Source organism: Haliotis rubra, unplaced genomic scaffold, assembly GCF_003918875.1.
Source record: "Haliotis rubra isolate DU_JTF1 unplaced genomic scaffold, ASM391887v1 Scf703, whole genome shotgun sequence".
NCBI lineage: Eukaryota > Metazoa > Mollusca > Gastropoda > Lepetellida > Haliotidae > Haliotis > Haliotis rubra.
The window spans coordinates 398,322-411,675 of record NW_025767417.1 but is presented as its reverse complement, the minus strand read 5'-3'; the positions used below and the strand labels follow the sequence as shown (position 1 = coordinate 411,675).

Here is a 13,354-nt window from a genome sequence, read left to right as displayed (position 1 = left end):
TCTTTATCACGTTTCAGAGCTTATTATTGCTCCTTCATCAGATGAATGCTGAGTTAGTGCACAGAGTTAATATATATAGATAGACATGTATACAGAATGTACAAAGATAACACTTTATACAATGACAAAGCAAAAAGAGGGGATGAGGGAAGGGGTGGTTGGGGGGTGATAATGTACAAAGACAACAATACAATCACGAAGACAACTGATATTAGATTAATAACAATAATTAATAACAACATGTTGCCTAATATACACATTACGGAGACAGGTAGACATACTTAACACCACAACCGTGACCTCATTATAAGGGATTTATATATAGTCCACAGTCGTGTATCCGGGTAGCATTGTGCAACATCGGCAACGTGAAGTAAGATATCTGTCAGCAACAATCACTCTTAATCAAAACGTACTGAAGTTTACAGAAAAGTTAGTATTCATTTAAGTAAATTGTGCAGCTGTATTTCAAATCAAAGTCCACCCTGAAAGTTTTATTTGTGTCGTATTAGCGTAACTGTTGCTGCCAACGTACACTCGCAGTCTTGTATATATACATGTACACAAAGAACTTAATTAACCTCCCCACCTACCCTGAATTTTTGCAATGATAGACTTTCAGCACGTATATAAAACTTCTCGTGGTGACCACGATAGAAAAACGTGAGTTTTGCTTACCTGTATGATCCTTTGACTCATAAATAACGACAAAATGATTGGAATCCATGTTGATCTTATAATGATAATTGCTCATTTAAAAAACCAAAAACAACCACACAAAAAGTATCGCCCTTGAATGTTTAATTTATTTGAGAATGTGAACATTCAAAATGTCATTTTGTGTTCTACACGATTCAAGGTCAATATGACAGCCAGCCCTCTCCTCCTCGTACCCCCTGTCAGCCTCCTGATCCTCTGAAGGGGCAGTCTACACCATTCCTCGTGTAAAGCAGCTTCAAATTGGGCCAGGTTCTGTACAGGAGGATCCCATTTGTTGCACACGACAACCAATCATGTCCCAGATATGCTCCAAAGGGTTCAGATCGGGGCTCATTCAATCTTGAGATATGTCAGGGGGTGCTTCACAACGTTCTTGTGTATATATTGTATGTACTGTGGTTCACGATCGGAGTGTCAATAAAGTTTTGCTGTGTTTGACAATGTATTTATTCAGGAGTGCACCAGCATTTGTGGATCCCGTGTGTGAACAAACCATGAGGTTGTGTCTGATGTATATTAGACTGTCTCACAGTCCCTGACCCGGATTATTTCCCTACTGCCTTGCCCTCCCTGAAGTACGAAAGCCCTAAATGAAGCAAGTCTAGATAGATTTCCTCAGGTTCAAAATTGTTTGTCTCTATTAAAATTACATACATTCAGAGGCTAAGCGTTAGTCTATGTGTATAGATAAAGTTGCTCGCTCCGTCACTGTGCTTCATTCCAGACTCCATATCCAGTTTCACAACCAATACACCGCTATTCACAATACCACGTCATGCGTGACCAAACCCTCAGTCCTCCTGTCTGCTCCCACCCCCTACTCTCCCTCCCCCACTACCAAGGACATGCAACCGTGCACAGCGTGCATTCCTACCTGCCCCAAACGTGTATTGTGTAACATTTCACTGCCTTTCTGCTGGAGCACATTCAAGATGGCTGGAGAACTGAGCTTCCTCGATAACCCCGTATTCTCCCAGTTTGCCTTCTATGGCTCGGTGTTGATCGGGAAAACAGTGCTGATGAGTCCGCTGACGGGACTGTTCAGAATAAAGAACCAGGTAGGCTTTTACACATTGCTATAATGCCTTTTGTTCCTATGTGCTTGCCAGTGTGTTCAACCAAGGGCAGATAACCTTCTTCAGTATTTACGTACGCTTCTTGCATTTCCTCCACAGGCAAAGGTAGTCATTCGTAACAAACTTGTTCTGGGTCAATCCGAATGACGACCATTTTGGTTGGTTGGATTGTTGTAAACGCTACACTCAGCAATATTCCTGCTATATGGTGGTGGTCTGTAAATAATCGAGTCTGGAACAGACAATCCAGTGATCAACATCATGAGCGTCGATCTGCGTAATTCGGATACGATGACTTGTGTCAGCCAGCGAGCCTGACAAGTATGGGTTGCCGAAGACCAATTCTCACCCGGCTGGTATGACGAGTGGATAAACAAAAAACGAGGAGCTGAGATAAATTCATCGGTCACATCTTCTGTTTGATGAAGCTACACAAAGTAGAGCTCGTGGTAAATGTTATGCTAGAATAAAACCAGACAGCGCTGATAACGGTATGATAGCACAGCAGTATGTAGGATTTCAAGGAGTAGGATATTCAAACACTGACGTGGAGGCAGAGAGGAAAAGACAGATACAATCTTCGAATGAATTAGGTTACCCGACATGGTTGTCAATTGTACAGTTGACCCTACTTACTAAATGAGTGAGAGTAGCCTAGTGGTTAAAGCGTTCGCTCGTCACGCTGGAGACCTGAGTTCGATTCCCCACATGGTTACAGGTGTCCCCCGCTGGGATATTGCTAAAAGTGGCGCAAAACGATACTCACTCACTATTATATGAGTAGCAGGTGTTGACACAACTTCATCGTCCAATGATTTGTAAGATCGCCTGTATCTGTGAGATGACTCCAAAAGCGCAATGTTCAAAGACCATGCCAGTTAAGACTTCAGAACCCAATGATCATTCCATATACCCCAACAGGTGAAATGGGTTGACAACATTAAACATGTTTATTAATTTTGTAAAACAATAATTTACAGAGGTGAATATAAGATGAAAATGCATGAATATATAAGGAATAGATGACAATATAATATAAATATTCATAATATAAATATAATATATAAGATGAAAATAAATGAATATATAAGGAATAGACTGTATAATAGCCTAACTTCTGTGACGATGCTTCCAGACCTTCTCAAACTCAGAGGACCTGAAGTTGGGCGCACCTGGCATCAAAGTCAACTTCAACGACCAAACTGTGGAGAGGATCCGAAGGTAGGCTGTAAAGTCCTTTCTGCTAATGCTGTAAACCATATGCAGATCCTTCCCGTGAAGATCCGGGCTAGGATTGATCTTCAGCAACCCATGCTTGTCGTAAGAGAGGATTAACGGGCTCGGGTGGTCAGACTCGCTGACTTGGTTGACACATGTCATCGTATCCCAAATTGTGTAGATCAATGCTCATGATGTTGGTCACTGGATTGTCTGCTACAGACTCGATTATAGCTGGATAACAAGTCAAAACATTGATTACACAACAGTCTCGTTTCCTGCTGACTGGCAACTTAGTACAATAATCAGTCCAGAATTTTCATTCAACTGGATACATAAATATTAATCAGTGTTCTTTGATATATCTAAGCACTTGTATATTGCAACACTACGCTCCTTCTAATCCTTACAAACACGTCGTGCAGCGTGCTCTGACAAACGGAAATCTGGAAATCGAGGAAATCTCAAAACGAGGCTCTGCCGCTAAAAAAGTTTGGCGGTCTGGTATGAACTTGATAATAAATCAATCACATTGTGCGTTACAAAACTACATTGAATAAGCACAAAGGACACATAACAGGTGTAACCAGTGAGCCAGATGAATTGTGAATCATTTTACGACCTCATCAAACAGGGGCAGTCTGTGACGTCTTAGTTAAGGTCATGCTGCCTACACCTCGCCATAAAATGCGATGTTATTAAAGTTTAAAATCAAAATTAACTTTTAAATACCATTTTCTTATGAAACAAGGAATTGGAATTCAGTGTAACCATGGTTGTTTGCTGTGTCTCTTTTCACTTCCACACGACAAAATTCAGATCGGCTGAAAAGAAGGTCATTGTCTGAATAGGTTAATGAGACTCATGTTTCGGTTTGTGCTGAGCGCAATTTGCAGATCTGCAAGCGGACGCCGTGGCTCAAGTGTTTATAGCGCTACGGTGATCGTAACTCCCATACTTTGACATAGACTTACGACATAGACTTACGTCGCGCTACGATCGCTTTGTGAAACGGGCCCCAGGCGTCGGAAACCGGACGTCGCTCTGTTTTGTCATAAGCTTCCGAATTCCAGATTCGTCCTGACTCCTGGTTTGTCTGCACTAAACCACGATAGTGAGTTTTACTTAAGTGATAAACTCCTAAGACTTTCATCTTTCGTCGCACGTCAACATGACACATTGTAAAACGGAAATACTGCTCAAAGCGGCGTTAGAACTAATTCTTCTCACGTTAGGGGCGGTGGGGTAGCCTAGTGGTCAAGGCGTTCGCTTGTCACGCCGAGAACCTGGGTTCGATTTTAATGTGTGAAGCCCCTCTCTGGTGTCCCCCGCCGTGATATTGCTGGAATATTGCTAAAAGCGGCGTAAAACTAAACTCACTCACCCTTCTGACGCTAAACCTGAGCAGTGGGTGACTGTAAGGCGTTGTCAAGATAATGCCCCCTGCACAAGTCATCGAAACAAATTTCCTCCGTATTTACCTTACTGAACACTGGATTTAGATACATGTATCGTTTACAATGCTAAGGTTGACCGCCCAATGCCCTCTGCACAAGACTTCGAAACAAATAGCCCCCTTATTTTCGTCGCGGAACACTTATAGATATCATTTACAAAATGCTAAGGCTGCCATGGCATTTGGCATGTTGCGTTTATAAATTAGTTGAGGATATGTGTTTATGCTGTTTAACGTGGAAGAGGTAGCTTAGTAAATCAGAGCGTTGCCTTGCAAAGCCAAGATCTTCCGATCGTGGGTCCTAGTCCGCTGTTTTCCTTCATCCTGATCTTTCAGTCTCCGCCCCTCAATAGAGAACAGCTGCGATCTGCAGCACCTACCTAGGGTAACACAGTTTTTAATAGACCTGTGCCCAGTGATACAGAAACCTGGGAATGTCAAGATGATAAGGATTGCGTTGATGATATTGATGCAACTATTCTTGAATGTGAGTTCACTGATTCTGAAATTATATCAGCCTTAGATCATCTAAAATGAGGTAAATCTCCAGGTAATGACTGTATAATTGTAGAAATGCTTACATGTTCTACACATATCATTTTACCATTTCTTAGAAAACTCTTTAATACATTGTTTCAAAAAGGTGTTTTCCCTGAAAACTGGACTAAAGCAATTATAATTCCTATACATAAAAAGGGTGACCGAAGTAATCCCGATAATTACAGAGGGATCTCCCTTTTAAGTGCACTCAGCAAAATATATACACGTATTCTTCATAGCAGACTTACAACCTGGGCTACGATAAGAGATAAAATACCTGAATTTCAAGCCGGTTTTAGAAAAGAGTATTCTACAACTGATCATGTTTTCACCTTAAATGCAATAATTCAGAAATGCTTATCAAGAAAAAAGAAGAAACTGTATGTTGCCTTCGTAGATTTTAAGAAAGCTTTTGATTCCGTCTCACGATATAAACTTTGGTACTGTCTTCAAAATTCTGGATTAAATGGCAAAATGTTGGCTGCAATAAAAAGTATATATGTATCTGTTACAGCATGTAAGATGCAATGATAATGTTTATACAGATTATTTTGATTGCCCAGTCGGTCTAAGGCAAGGGTGTATTTTAAGTCCACTTTTTTCATTTTTATTGGTGAACTGTGTACTGATATTGTAGAAAGTGGTAAATTTGGTGTACAGCTGTTCCCTGATTTTTTAGAGATATTGCTATTACTTTTTGCAGATGATGTCATTCTCATATCTGACGTTGCTTCGGGACTACAAAAACAATTGAACATCTTAGAATCATATTCTGATAAATGGGGACTTGACGTCAACCTCGATAAAACCAATATTGTTGTTTTAGAAGGGGTGGGCGATTATCAGCTAAAGAAAAATGGTATTATAAAGACTCTGTTATTGACGTTGTGAATTCATATAGATATCTTGGTATTATATTTTCATCCACGTTTAAAATGAATAAATGTACAGACGATCTAGCACTGAGAGGAAAAAGAGCATTGTTACAAATACTATATAACTTACGAAAGATTGATGTGTTGATCCTAGGGTATTCTTTAAAATATTTGATTCACAAATTCAACCAATTTTACTTTATGGTGCGGAAGTATGGGGGGATTAGCCGCTATGATAATATTGAAAAAGTTCATTTGCTTGCATGTAAGAGATTTCTAAATGTAGGATTACAAACGCCTAATGTTATAATATACGGTGAATGTGGACGATATCCTTTGTATATAAATGCCTTATGTCGAGTTATTAAATATTGGCTAAAGCTTACAGAAATGCACTCTGGTAGAATACCAAAAAAATCATATGACATGTCAGTATATTTAGATAACATTGGGCAATAATTATGCTTCTCATATTCGTAACATACTTTTTTCACATGGATTTGGCTTTGTATGGTTAGCACAAAGTGTAGGCAATAAGGTCGATTTTCTTAGATGTTTTAAAGATGTATGTGTAAATATGTTCTACCAATCTTGGCATTGTACTCTCGACAACAGTTCACGCTACAATCTGTATAGAGAATGTAAGTGTTTACTAGAACCGGAAAAATATTTAAGTGTTATACATGAAAACAAATATCGTAATATTCTTATAAAATTCCGAGCAGGCCTATTACGATTAAAAATAAATGAAGGAAGATGGTTAAATATTGATGTATCTCTACGCACATGTCCTGTCTGTAAACTCGGTATAGAGGATGAATTCCATTTTCTTTTAGTATGCAAATATTATTCTGAAGAAAGATTCTATTATTTTCCACATATTTACAACCGCATTCCAAATATATTTATTTTCAAAAAACCTGCTAACTTCTACTTCAAAGGAAGCATTATTAAATCTATGCAAATTCATATATACTGCTTATATAAAGAGACAGACTTTGTTAAACTCTTAATTGTTTTACATCATGTTGCCAATATATTTTGATTGTACATATGTTATATGTATATGGGCCGGTGGCCTTCATGCATAATAAAGATCTTTGACTTTGACTTTGACCTAGGGTAGCCCAGTTGGCTTGTCACACCGGAGACCCGGGTTTGATTCCCCACATGGGTGTAATGTGTGAAGCCCATCGCTGGTGTCCCCCGCCGTGATATTGCTGGAATATTGCTAAAAGCGGCGTGAAATCATACTCACGCACTTGTCAATCCAAATCCCGGCTTGGTTCCCCACATGGGTACAGTATGCGAAGCCCATGACATCTTATGAACCAAGCCAAGAAGTCTGGCCACCAGATGCATCAAGTCGCTTTACACGACACCTGTATGTTTCTGTGGACATGTCTAGCCCGAGATTTTTACGGGGCTCTATTTTCCTATGAGCCACTTGTCCCCTTTTTCCAGAGGCGGTATGGTAGCCTAGTGGTTAAGCGATCGCTCGTCACGCCGACAACCCGGGTTCGATTCCCTACATGGGTACAATGTGTGAAACCCATTTCTGGTGTCCCCCGTCGTGATATTGCTGGAAATTGGAATATTGCTAAAAGCGGCGTAAAATTAACCTCACTCACCCACTTATTTTTCCAGGTGCCATCAGAATGACATTGAGAACATCGTGCCCTTCGCTGTGATTGGTATACTGTTCGTCCTATCAGATCCTCACCCTGTCGCTGCACGACGACTCTTCCAGACGTTCACGGCGGCGCGTCTCATCCACACCGTCGCCTACCTCGCTCAGCTGCCGCAGCCAATCAGATTTCTCGCCTTCGGCGTCGGCGCCGTCGTCAACATGATGATGGTCGGCCGTGTCTTCATCTGTGGAACCCTTTAATGCGACGTTGATGACAATACGACATATACTTGCACACATATTTCCCAGTATACCGTTATAGGGACGATTATTTCATATTCGCGCGGAACCCGCGATTATTTTATTTGTTCCCAAAACGGACAAATCGAGTATTCCTCAGGTTTTACCTAAACTTTATAAATCAATCAGTGGGCGTACTGTATGTTCTGAAACTCACATATACTACCCATCAAAAGTTTAGACTCACGAGTGTAAATGTAGCCACTTACTTCAGTCAGTTGTTCTAAACTAGACTTTGCAAAATACTCCATACTTCTTAAGGTACTGTTTACACATGAACTGATGTATTGTAAAACAAATCCGTAACGTTGAAATGATTATTGTCATGAGTTCAATAAATGATGAAACTGAAAATTGTCGATTTATTAGCGAAACCTTACAACAAAACGCAGCTGTCCACATGCATGATATTTGCACATGCTTTTCAACAATTTGATGCATGATCCTCGTGCAATTCAACTGCATAAGGTTTGCAGTCGGGTACCCCAAGTTAGAGGGGACATTTATCTTGGAAGTAACCATACGATATATACATAACATATACACAGGAAAAATAACTTAGAATAAATGTAATGGAAACTTAAGTTTCAGCAGAAAACATATCTATTATATGGTCTCTGGTTTTAGTTTGGTTTCCGGACCGTTTCTCTACATTTCCTTCACGTTTCCGGAAAACGGAAACTTACAAATTACCCAGAAACCGGTATGGCTCCAGCGCGTGCTTTAAGTGTAAGTGAGTCTAAACTTTTGATGGGTGGTATAATATGGGCCCTAAATACTCAAGAACAGAAATTTGTTTTTATCAATTTTGACGGAAAAGCTATCTTGTCTCAAAAACAAAACCCTCTGGTTTGTCCCATAACCCGCACAAGGAGTAAATAACAGGACCTGACTAAAGTACTCACGGAAATAGAAATAAAATGTTTTTAGGCATTTGGTTTTCAACAGGAGTACAAGCATGAAAAATGTACTGAGAAAATCCCTAAATCAATTATTTTGTACATCAATTAGGATAAATGGAATAAAGGATGAATGGTATATGACGTTTTTCATGAGAAATATACTCTGTACGCTAACCTATGGAGAGTACATCTCATTTGCATACTATATCTTGCATCAGAAAAGTACATTTTGACTTTGATGCAATTGCTCTCCTTATAAACTCATCTATTTCGGGTGATTTTGCAAAAAGTTTTAAAAACAAAAGTGAAAAACGATAGTCATAGAATATTGAACAATCAAACTTTAGTTGTGTTCCAAACTACGAAATAAACGCCAAAAACATTTTCTTTCTATTTCCGTGAGTACTATATCTCATGTACCTTTCTACACTTACAGGCGTTCTACATATAGCGTAGTAACCGTGTGTTTAAACCGTATTTACAGTAAACAAAAATATCTCATGCCACTCTGTACTGACGGGGCGGTGGGGTAGCCTAGTGGTTAAAGCGTTCGCTCGTCACACCGAAGACCCGGGTTCTATTCCCCACATGGGTACAATGTGTGAAGCCCATTTCTGGTTTTCCCCGCCGTGATATTGCTGGAATATTGCTAAAAGCAAACTCACTCTCTGTACTGACGAGCGTTTTAACTACAGCTCAACCTTCTCGTAATAATCGTATTTACGTCACATATATGAATATGTCCATCCATTTATATTATTGCAAGAGTTTAAATTTTAAGCAGTTTATAGAGAACAAAACAACAGCCCCTAGAGTGTATGTATTTGTTTGATATTACTAACAAAATGAGGGGTTTTTTTCTTTGAAAATAGATGTCTGATCTTTACTGTCGTATATTTCCAGTGTATTATATCTACATTCTGTTACCATAAATACAAGAAAGCCGAGTCGGCCGGGTAGCCTAGTGGTTAAAGCGTCCGCTCGTCACATCGAAGACCCGGGTTCGATTCCCCACATGGGTACAATGTGTGAAGCTCATTTCTGGTGTCCCCACCGCGATATTGCTGGAATATTGCTAAAAGCGGCGTAAAACCATACTCACTCACTACAAGAAAGACAGTGGGTATTTATAGCATTACCTGATTCTGATGCAAATCTCACAACACATAGACTATTCAGATAACTGTAGATGTGTCGTCATTTCCACGGTGATAGTACTGTACTTATTCTGACTGGGTAATAGAGGCTATGTTATTTCAGAAATCTGTAATGAAATGTAATAGACCATATGTTGTGTATTCTTCATTCTGAAAGACATTACAAGATAATATTGGTTTTTAGTTGTGTTTTTGTTGTTTTCTTTTTGTTTAACGCTTCACTTGGCAATATTCGAGCTATATGGCGACGGCCTGGACCAGACAATCCAGTGACTGACCTCATGGGCGTCAATCTACAAAATTACGATACGATGGCATTTTCCATCCAAGCCCGCGAGTCTGACCACCCGATCCAGTTAGTCGTCTTTTACGACAAGCATGTGTTGCTGAAGATTAGTTCTAAAACTGAACCTGACCAGTGCTAAGTGTGTTTCATGTTCAAATATTTGGTAAAATACTGGTACTGTCCTCAGAGTACTGAGTCATGGGGTCAGCTAGCAGATCTTATATTTTGTGTTTCGTTGTTTAACGCCTCACTCGGCAATATTCGAGCTATATGAAGGCAATCTGTATACAATCGAGTTTGATCAGACAATCCAGTGAGTGAGCGTCGATATGATGACAGCCATACCATTAGACTAACAACTAGTCTCTGCAATGAACATATTTTACTGAAAAAAGTTCATAGTAAAATAAAATAAAATATAATGAAAAGGAGCCCTGAGACTTTCTTCATTTTCAGAAGCTGAGGAAATCTAGACTTGCCACATTTTCTAGACTTGTGTGGGCTTTCTTGGATATATTTGCTTCAGGGTCTGTACGACAGGCTACCATACCATCTGATCTGTCGCCTCTTACTCCTTCTAACCCGGATCATCGATCAAGGGATAAGAGTGAGTGAGTTCAGTTTTACGCCGCACGCAGCAATATTCAAGCTAGTGGCGGCGGTCTGTAAATAATCGAGTCTGGTTTCACCGTTTATTGAACTCATGACAATAATCTTTTCAACTTTACAAATTTGCTTTACAATACATCAGTTCATGTGTAAACAGTACCTTTAAAACGTATGGAATATTTTGCAAAATCTAGTTTAGAAGTAAGTGAGGTGAGGTGAAATTGGGTTTAACGTCGTGCTTGAGAATATTTCGATCATACGACGACGTGCATGCGTGTGTATGTGTATGTGCGGCTGCTTGTACTAGCCCAGACTTAAGCTGGCTTTATAGTGCTAGCACACTGAGATACCATGCCGCAGTGAAGCATGAATACCCCACTCAGACACATTATACTGACTCCGAGCCGACCAGTCCTTGTTGTACCCAGTAATGCCGAGCGCCAGGCAGGGACCAACAAGTACCATATTTTAACGTCTTTTGGTATGACGCGGTCGGGGATCGAACCCATGAGCTTCCGCTCTCCGGGCGGACGCTCTAACCACCACACCACGGAGGCGGCCCTGAAGTAAGTGGCTACATTTCATTGGTGAGTCTAAACTTTTGATGGGTAGTATATATTTGTCAGTATTGGATGTCTTTCCTCGGGTATCATGCAGTAACCCCGAGATCACCCGAGACGATCCGGGTTAGAATTCATCTTCAGCAGCCCATGCTTGTCGTAAGAGGCGACTAACGGGATCAGATGGTCAGGCTCGCTGACTTGGTTGACACATGTCATCGTATCCCAATCGAGTAGAACGATGCTAATGATGTCAATCACGGGATTACCTGGTTCCCATTCTACCATTTACAGAGATATAATTCAGAAATATATTTCGAATGCTGTAAAACCTCACTCACCCACTGCATGTTACTACGTACGATATGTCTCAATCCGCGATGTTTGTTTATCCAGTTTGGAATGCCTAGCGTCCTGATAAGCGGAGGGTTGTTGTTACTGTACATGATGGGGTTAAAGCCATGGACAAATAACAGTACGGGGCAACAGTACGATAACAACTGCTATGATATCCTCGGTCGTTTCATTTATGTGTAATAGTTATGAGGGTCACAACCGGATTGGGACTTGAGGCATCGCTCAGGATCACCACGCTCGTGTCCATCACAAGCCTAGAGTTGCGTCCATTAGCCGTACGAGAATCCTATGACCGTTTAACCCAATCCAAAATCCGCCCCACTTGTGACTGTCAGCACTTTTTACACTAGACTCACTAGTACCAGAAATACGTTTTTGTCATGAAAAACATGTATATGTATATCTACCAAAAAACTCAAAAATCAAATAGAAAACTGGAACCGTGTTAACTGGACAATCTAGACTTGCCAAACCATAACACATTTAATATATTCTCCCGGGTCTGGGAGAAAGACTTCATACACGTGCTCCCACTTTGAGCTGATGACCATGATACAGTCCAAGCTAACAAAACTGTGGAGTCAGCATTCTTTGCTGGACGGATACAGTGAAGTAGTCTGAGTCATGCAGTGATGTAGGTTTCAACGCTGTTCCTGTTACATCACGGGATGTCAGCTCAATATGGGGTGAATGCATGAGGTGAGGTGAAATTTGGTTTAACGTCGTGTTTGAGAATATTTCGCTCATAGGACGACGTGCATGCGTATGTGTATGTGCGGCTGCTTGTACTAGCCCAGACTTAAGCTGGTTTTATAGTGCTAGCTCACTGAGATACCATGCCGCAGTGAAGCATGAATACCCCACTCAGACACATTATACTGACTCCGAGCCGACCAGTCCTTGTTGTACCCATTAATGCCGAGCACCAGGCAGGGACCAACAAGTACCATATTTTAACGTCTTTTGGTATGACGCGGTCGGGGATTGAACCCGCGACCTTCCGCTCTCCGGGAGGACGCTCCAACCACTACACCACGGAGGCGGTCGATGAATGCATGAACTGGTGCAGGTCTTTTATAGCACGGCAGTGGTTTGTTTGTTTGTTTGTTTAACGCCACTGTCAGCAATATTCCAGCTACATGGCGGCGGTCTGTAAATAATCGAGTCAGGGCCATACAATCCTGTGATCAACAACATGAACATCGATCTACGCAAATGGGATACGATGACATGTGTCAACCAAGTCAGCTAACCTGACCACCAAATCCCGTTAGTCGCCCCTAACAGACAAAGGAAATGTACATGATATTTCACTTCCCAAGCGAAGTAGTGAACTAGTCTAGCGTGTGCATACTGAGAATACCGTTATGTAGGAATTCCACATAGATGGATTGCTTTTACTATTGAAATCTTTAACGAAACTTGTTTACTTGTTTATGCCTTCGCTGGGGCTGGAAATATGGGAATAAACCAGGGACAGTTATTGGTTCTCGCTAGAAATGAGATGATTCACAAGACTCTTAAGACACGTGTCTTAAGACATATATACACCTATTCATATAGAACCTAGTTATGCTAACATATCTCACGATTGAGCCCTGGTGTTAACCCTTTGCAGCATATCTGGGACATGATTGGTCACATGGCGGTTATTGGCCTTGAATCGCG

At 40.7% G+C, this 13,354-nt stretch overlaps 1 protein-coding gene and 1 long non-coding RNA gene across 2 annotated transcripts; one reads left to right on the top strand and one right to left on the bottom strand.

The window, feature by feature from the left end:
- The first annotated feature begins 1,614 nt into the window (after positions 1 to 1,614).
- LOC124258934 (microsomal glutathione S-transferase 1-like) lies at positions 1,615 to 7,788 on the top strand. Its single transcript, XM_046692993.1, has 3 exons — positions 1,615 to 1,778; positions 2,932 to 3,017; positions 7,533 to 7,788. The coding sequence occupies exons 1-3, from the start codon at positions 1,653 to 1,655 to the stop codon at positions 7,774 to 7,776; spliced, it is 456 nt and encodes a 151-aa protein (XP_046548949.1). The 5' UTR covers positions 1,615 to 1,652; the 3' UTR covers positions 7,777 to 7,788.
- Positions 7,789 to 8,528: 740 nt separating this feature from the next.
- On the bottom strand, positions 8,529 to 12,068 carry LOC124258935. Its single transcript, XR_006893714.1, has 3 exons — positions 12,058 to 12,068; positions 10,711 to 10,713; positions 8,529 to 8,593 (listed from the first exon to the last, which is right to left on the bottom strand). It is a non-coding gene; the product is annotated as an uncharacterized LOC124258935 (long non-coding RNA).
- Between the last annotated feature and the right edge of the window lie 1,286 nt (positions 12,069 to 13,354).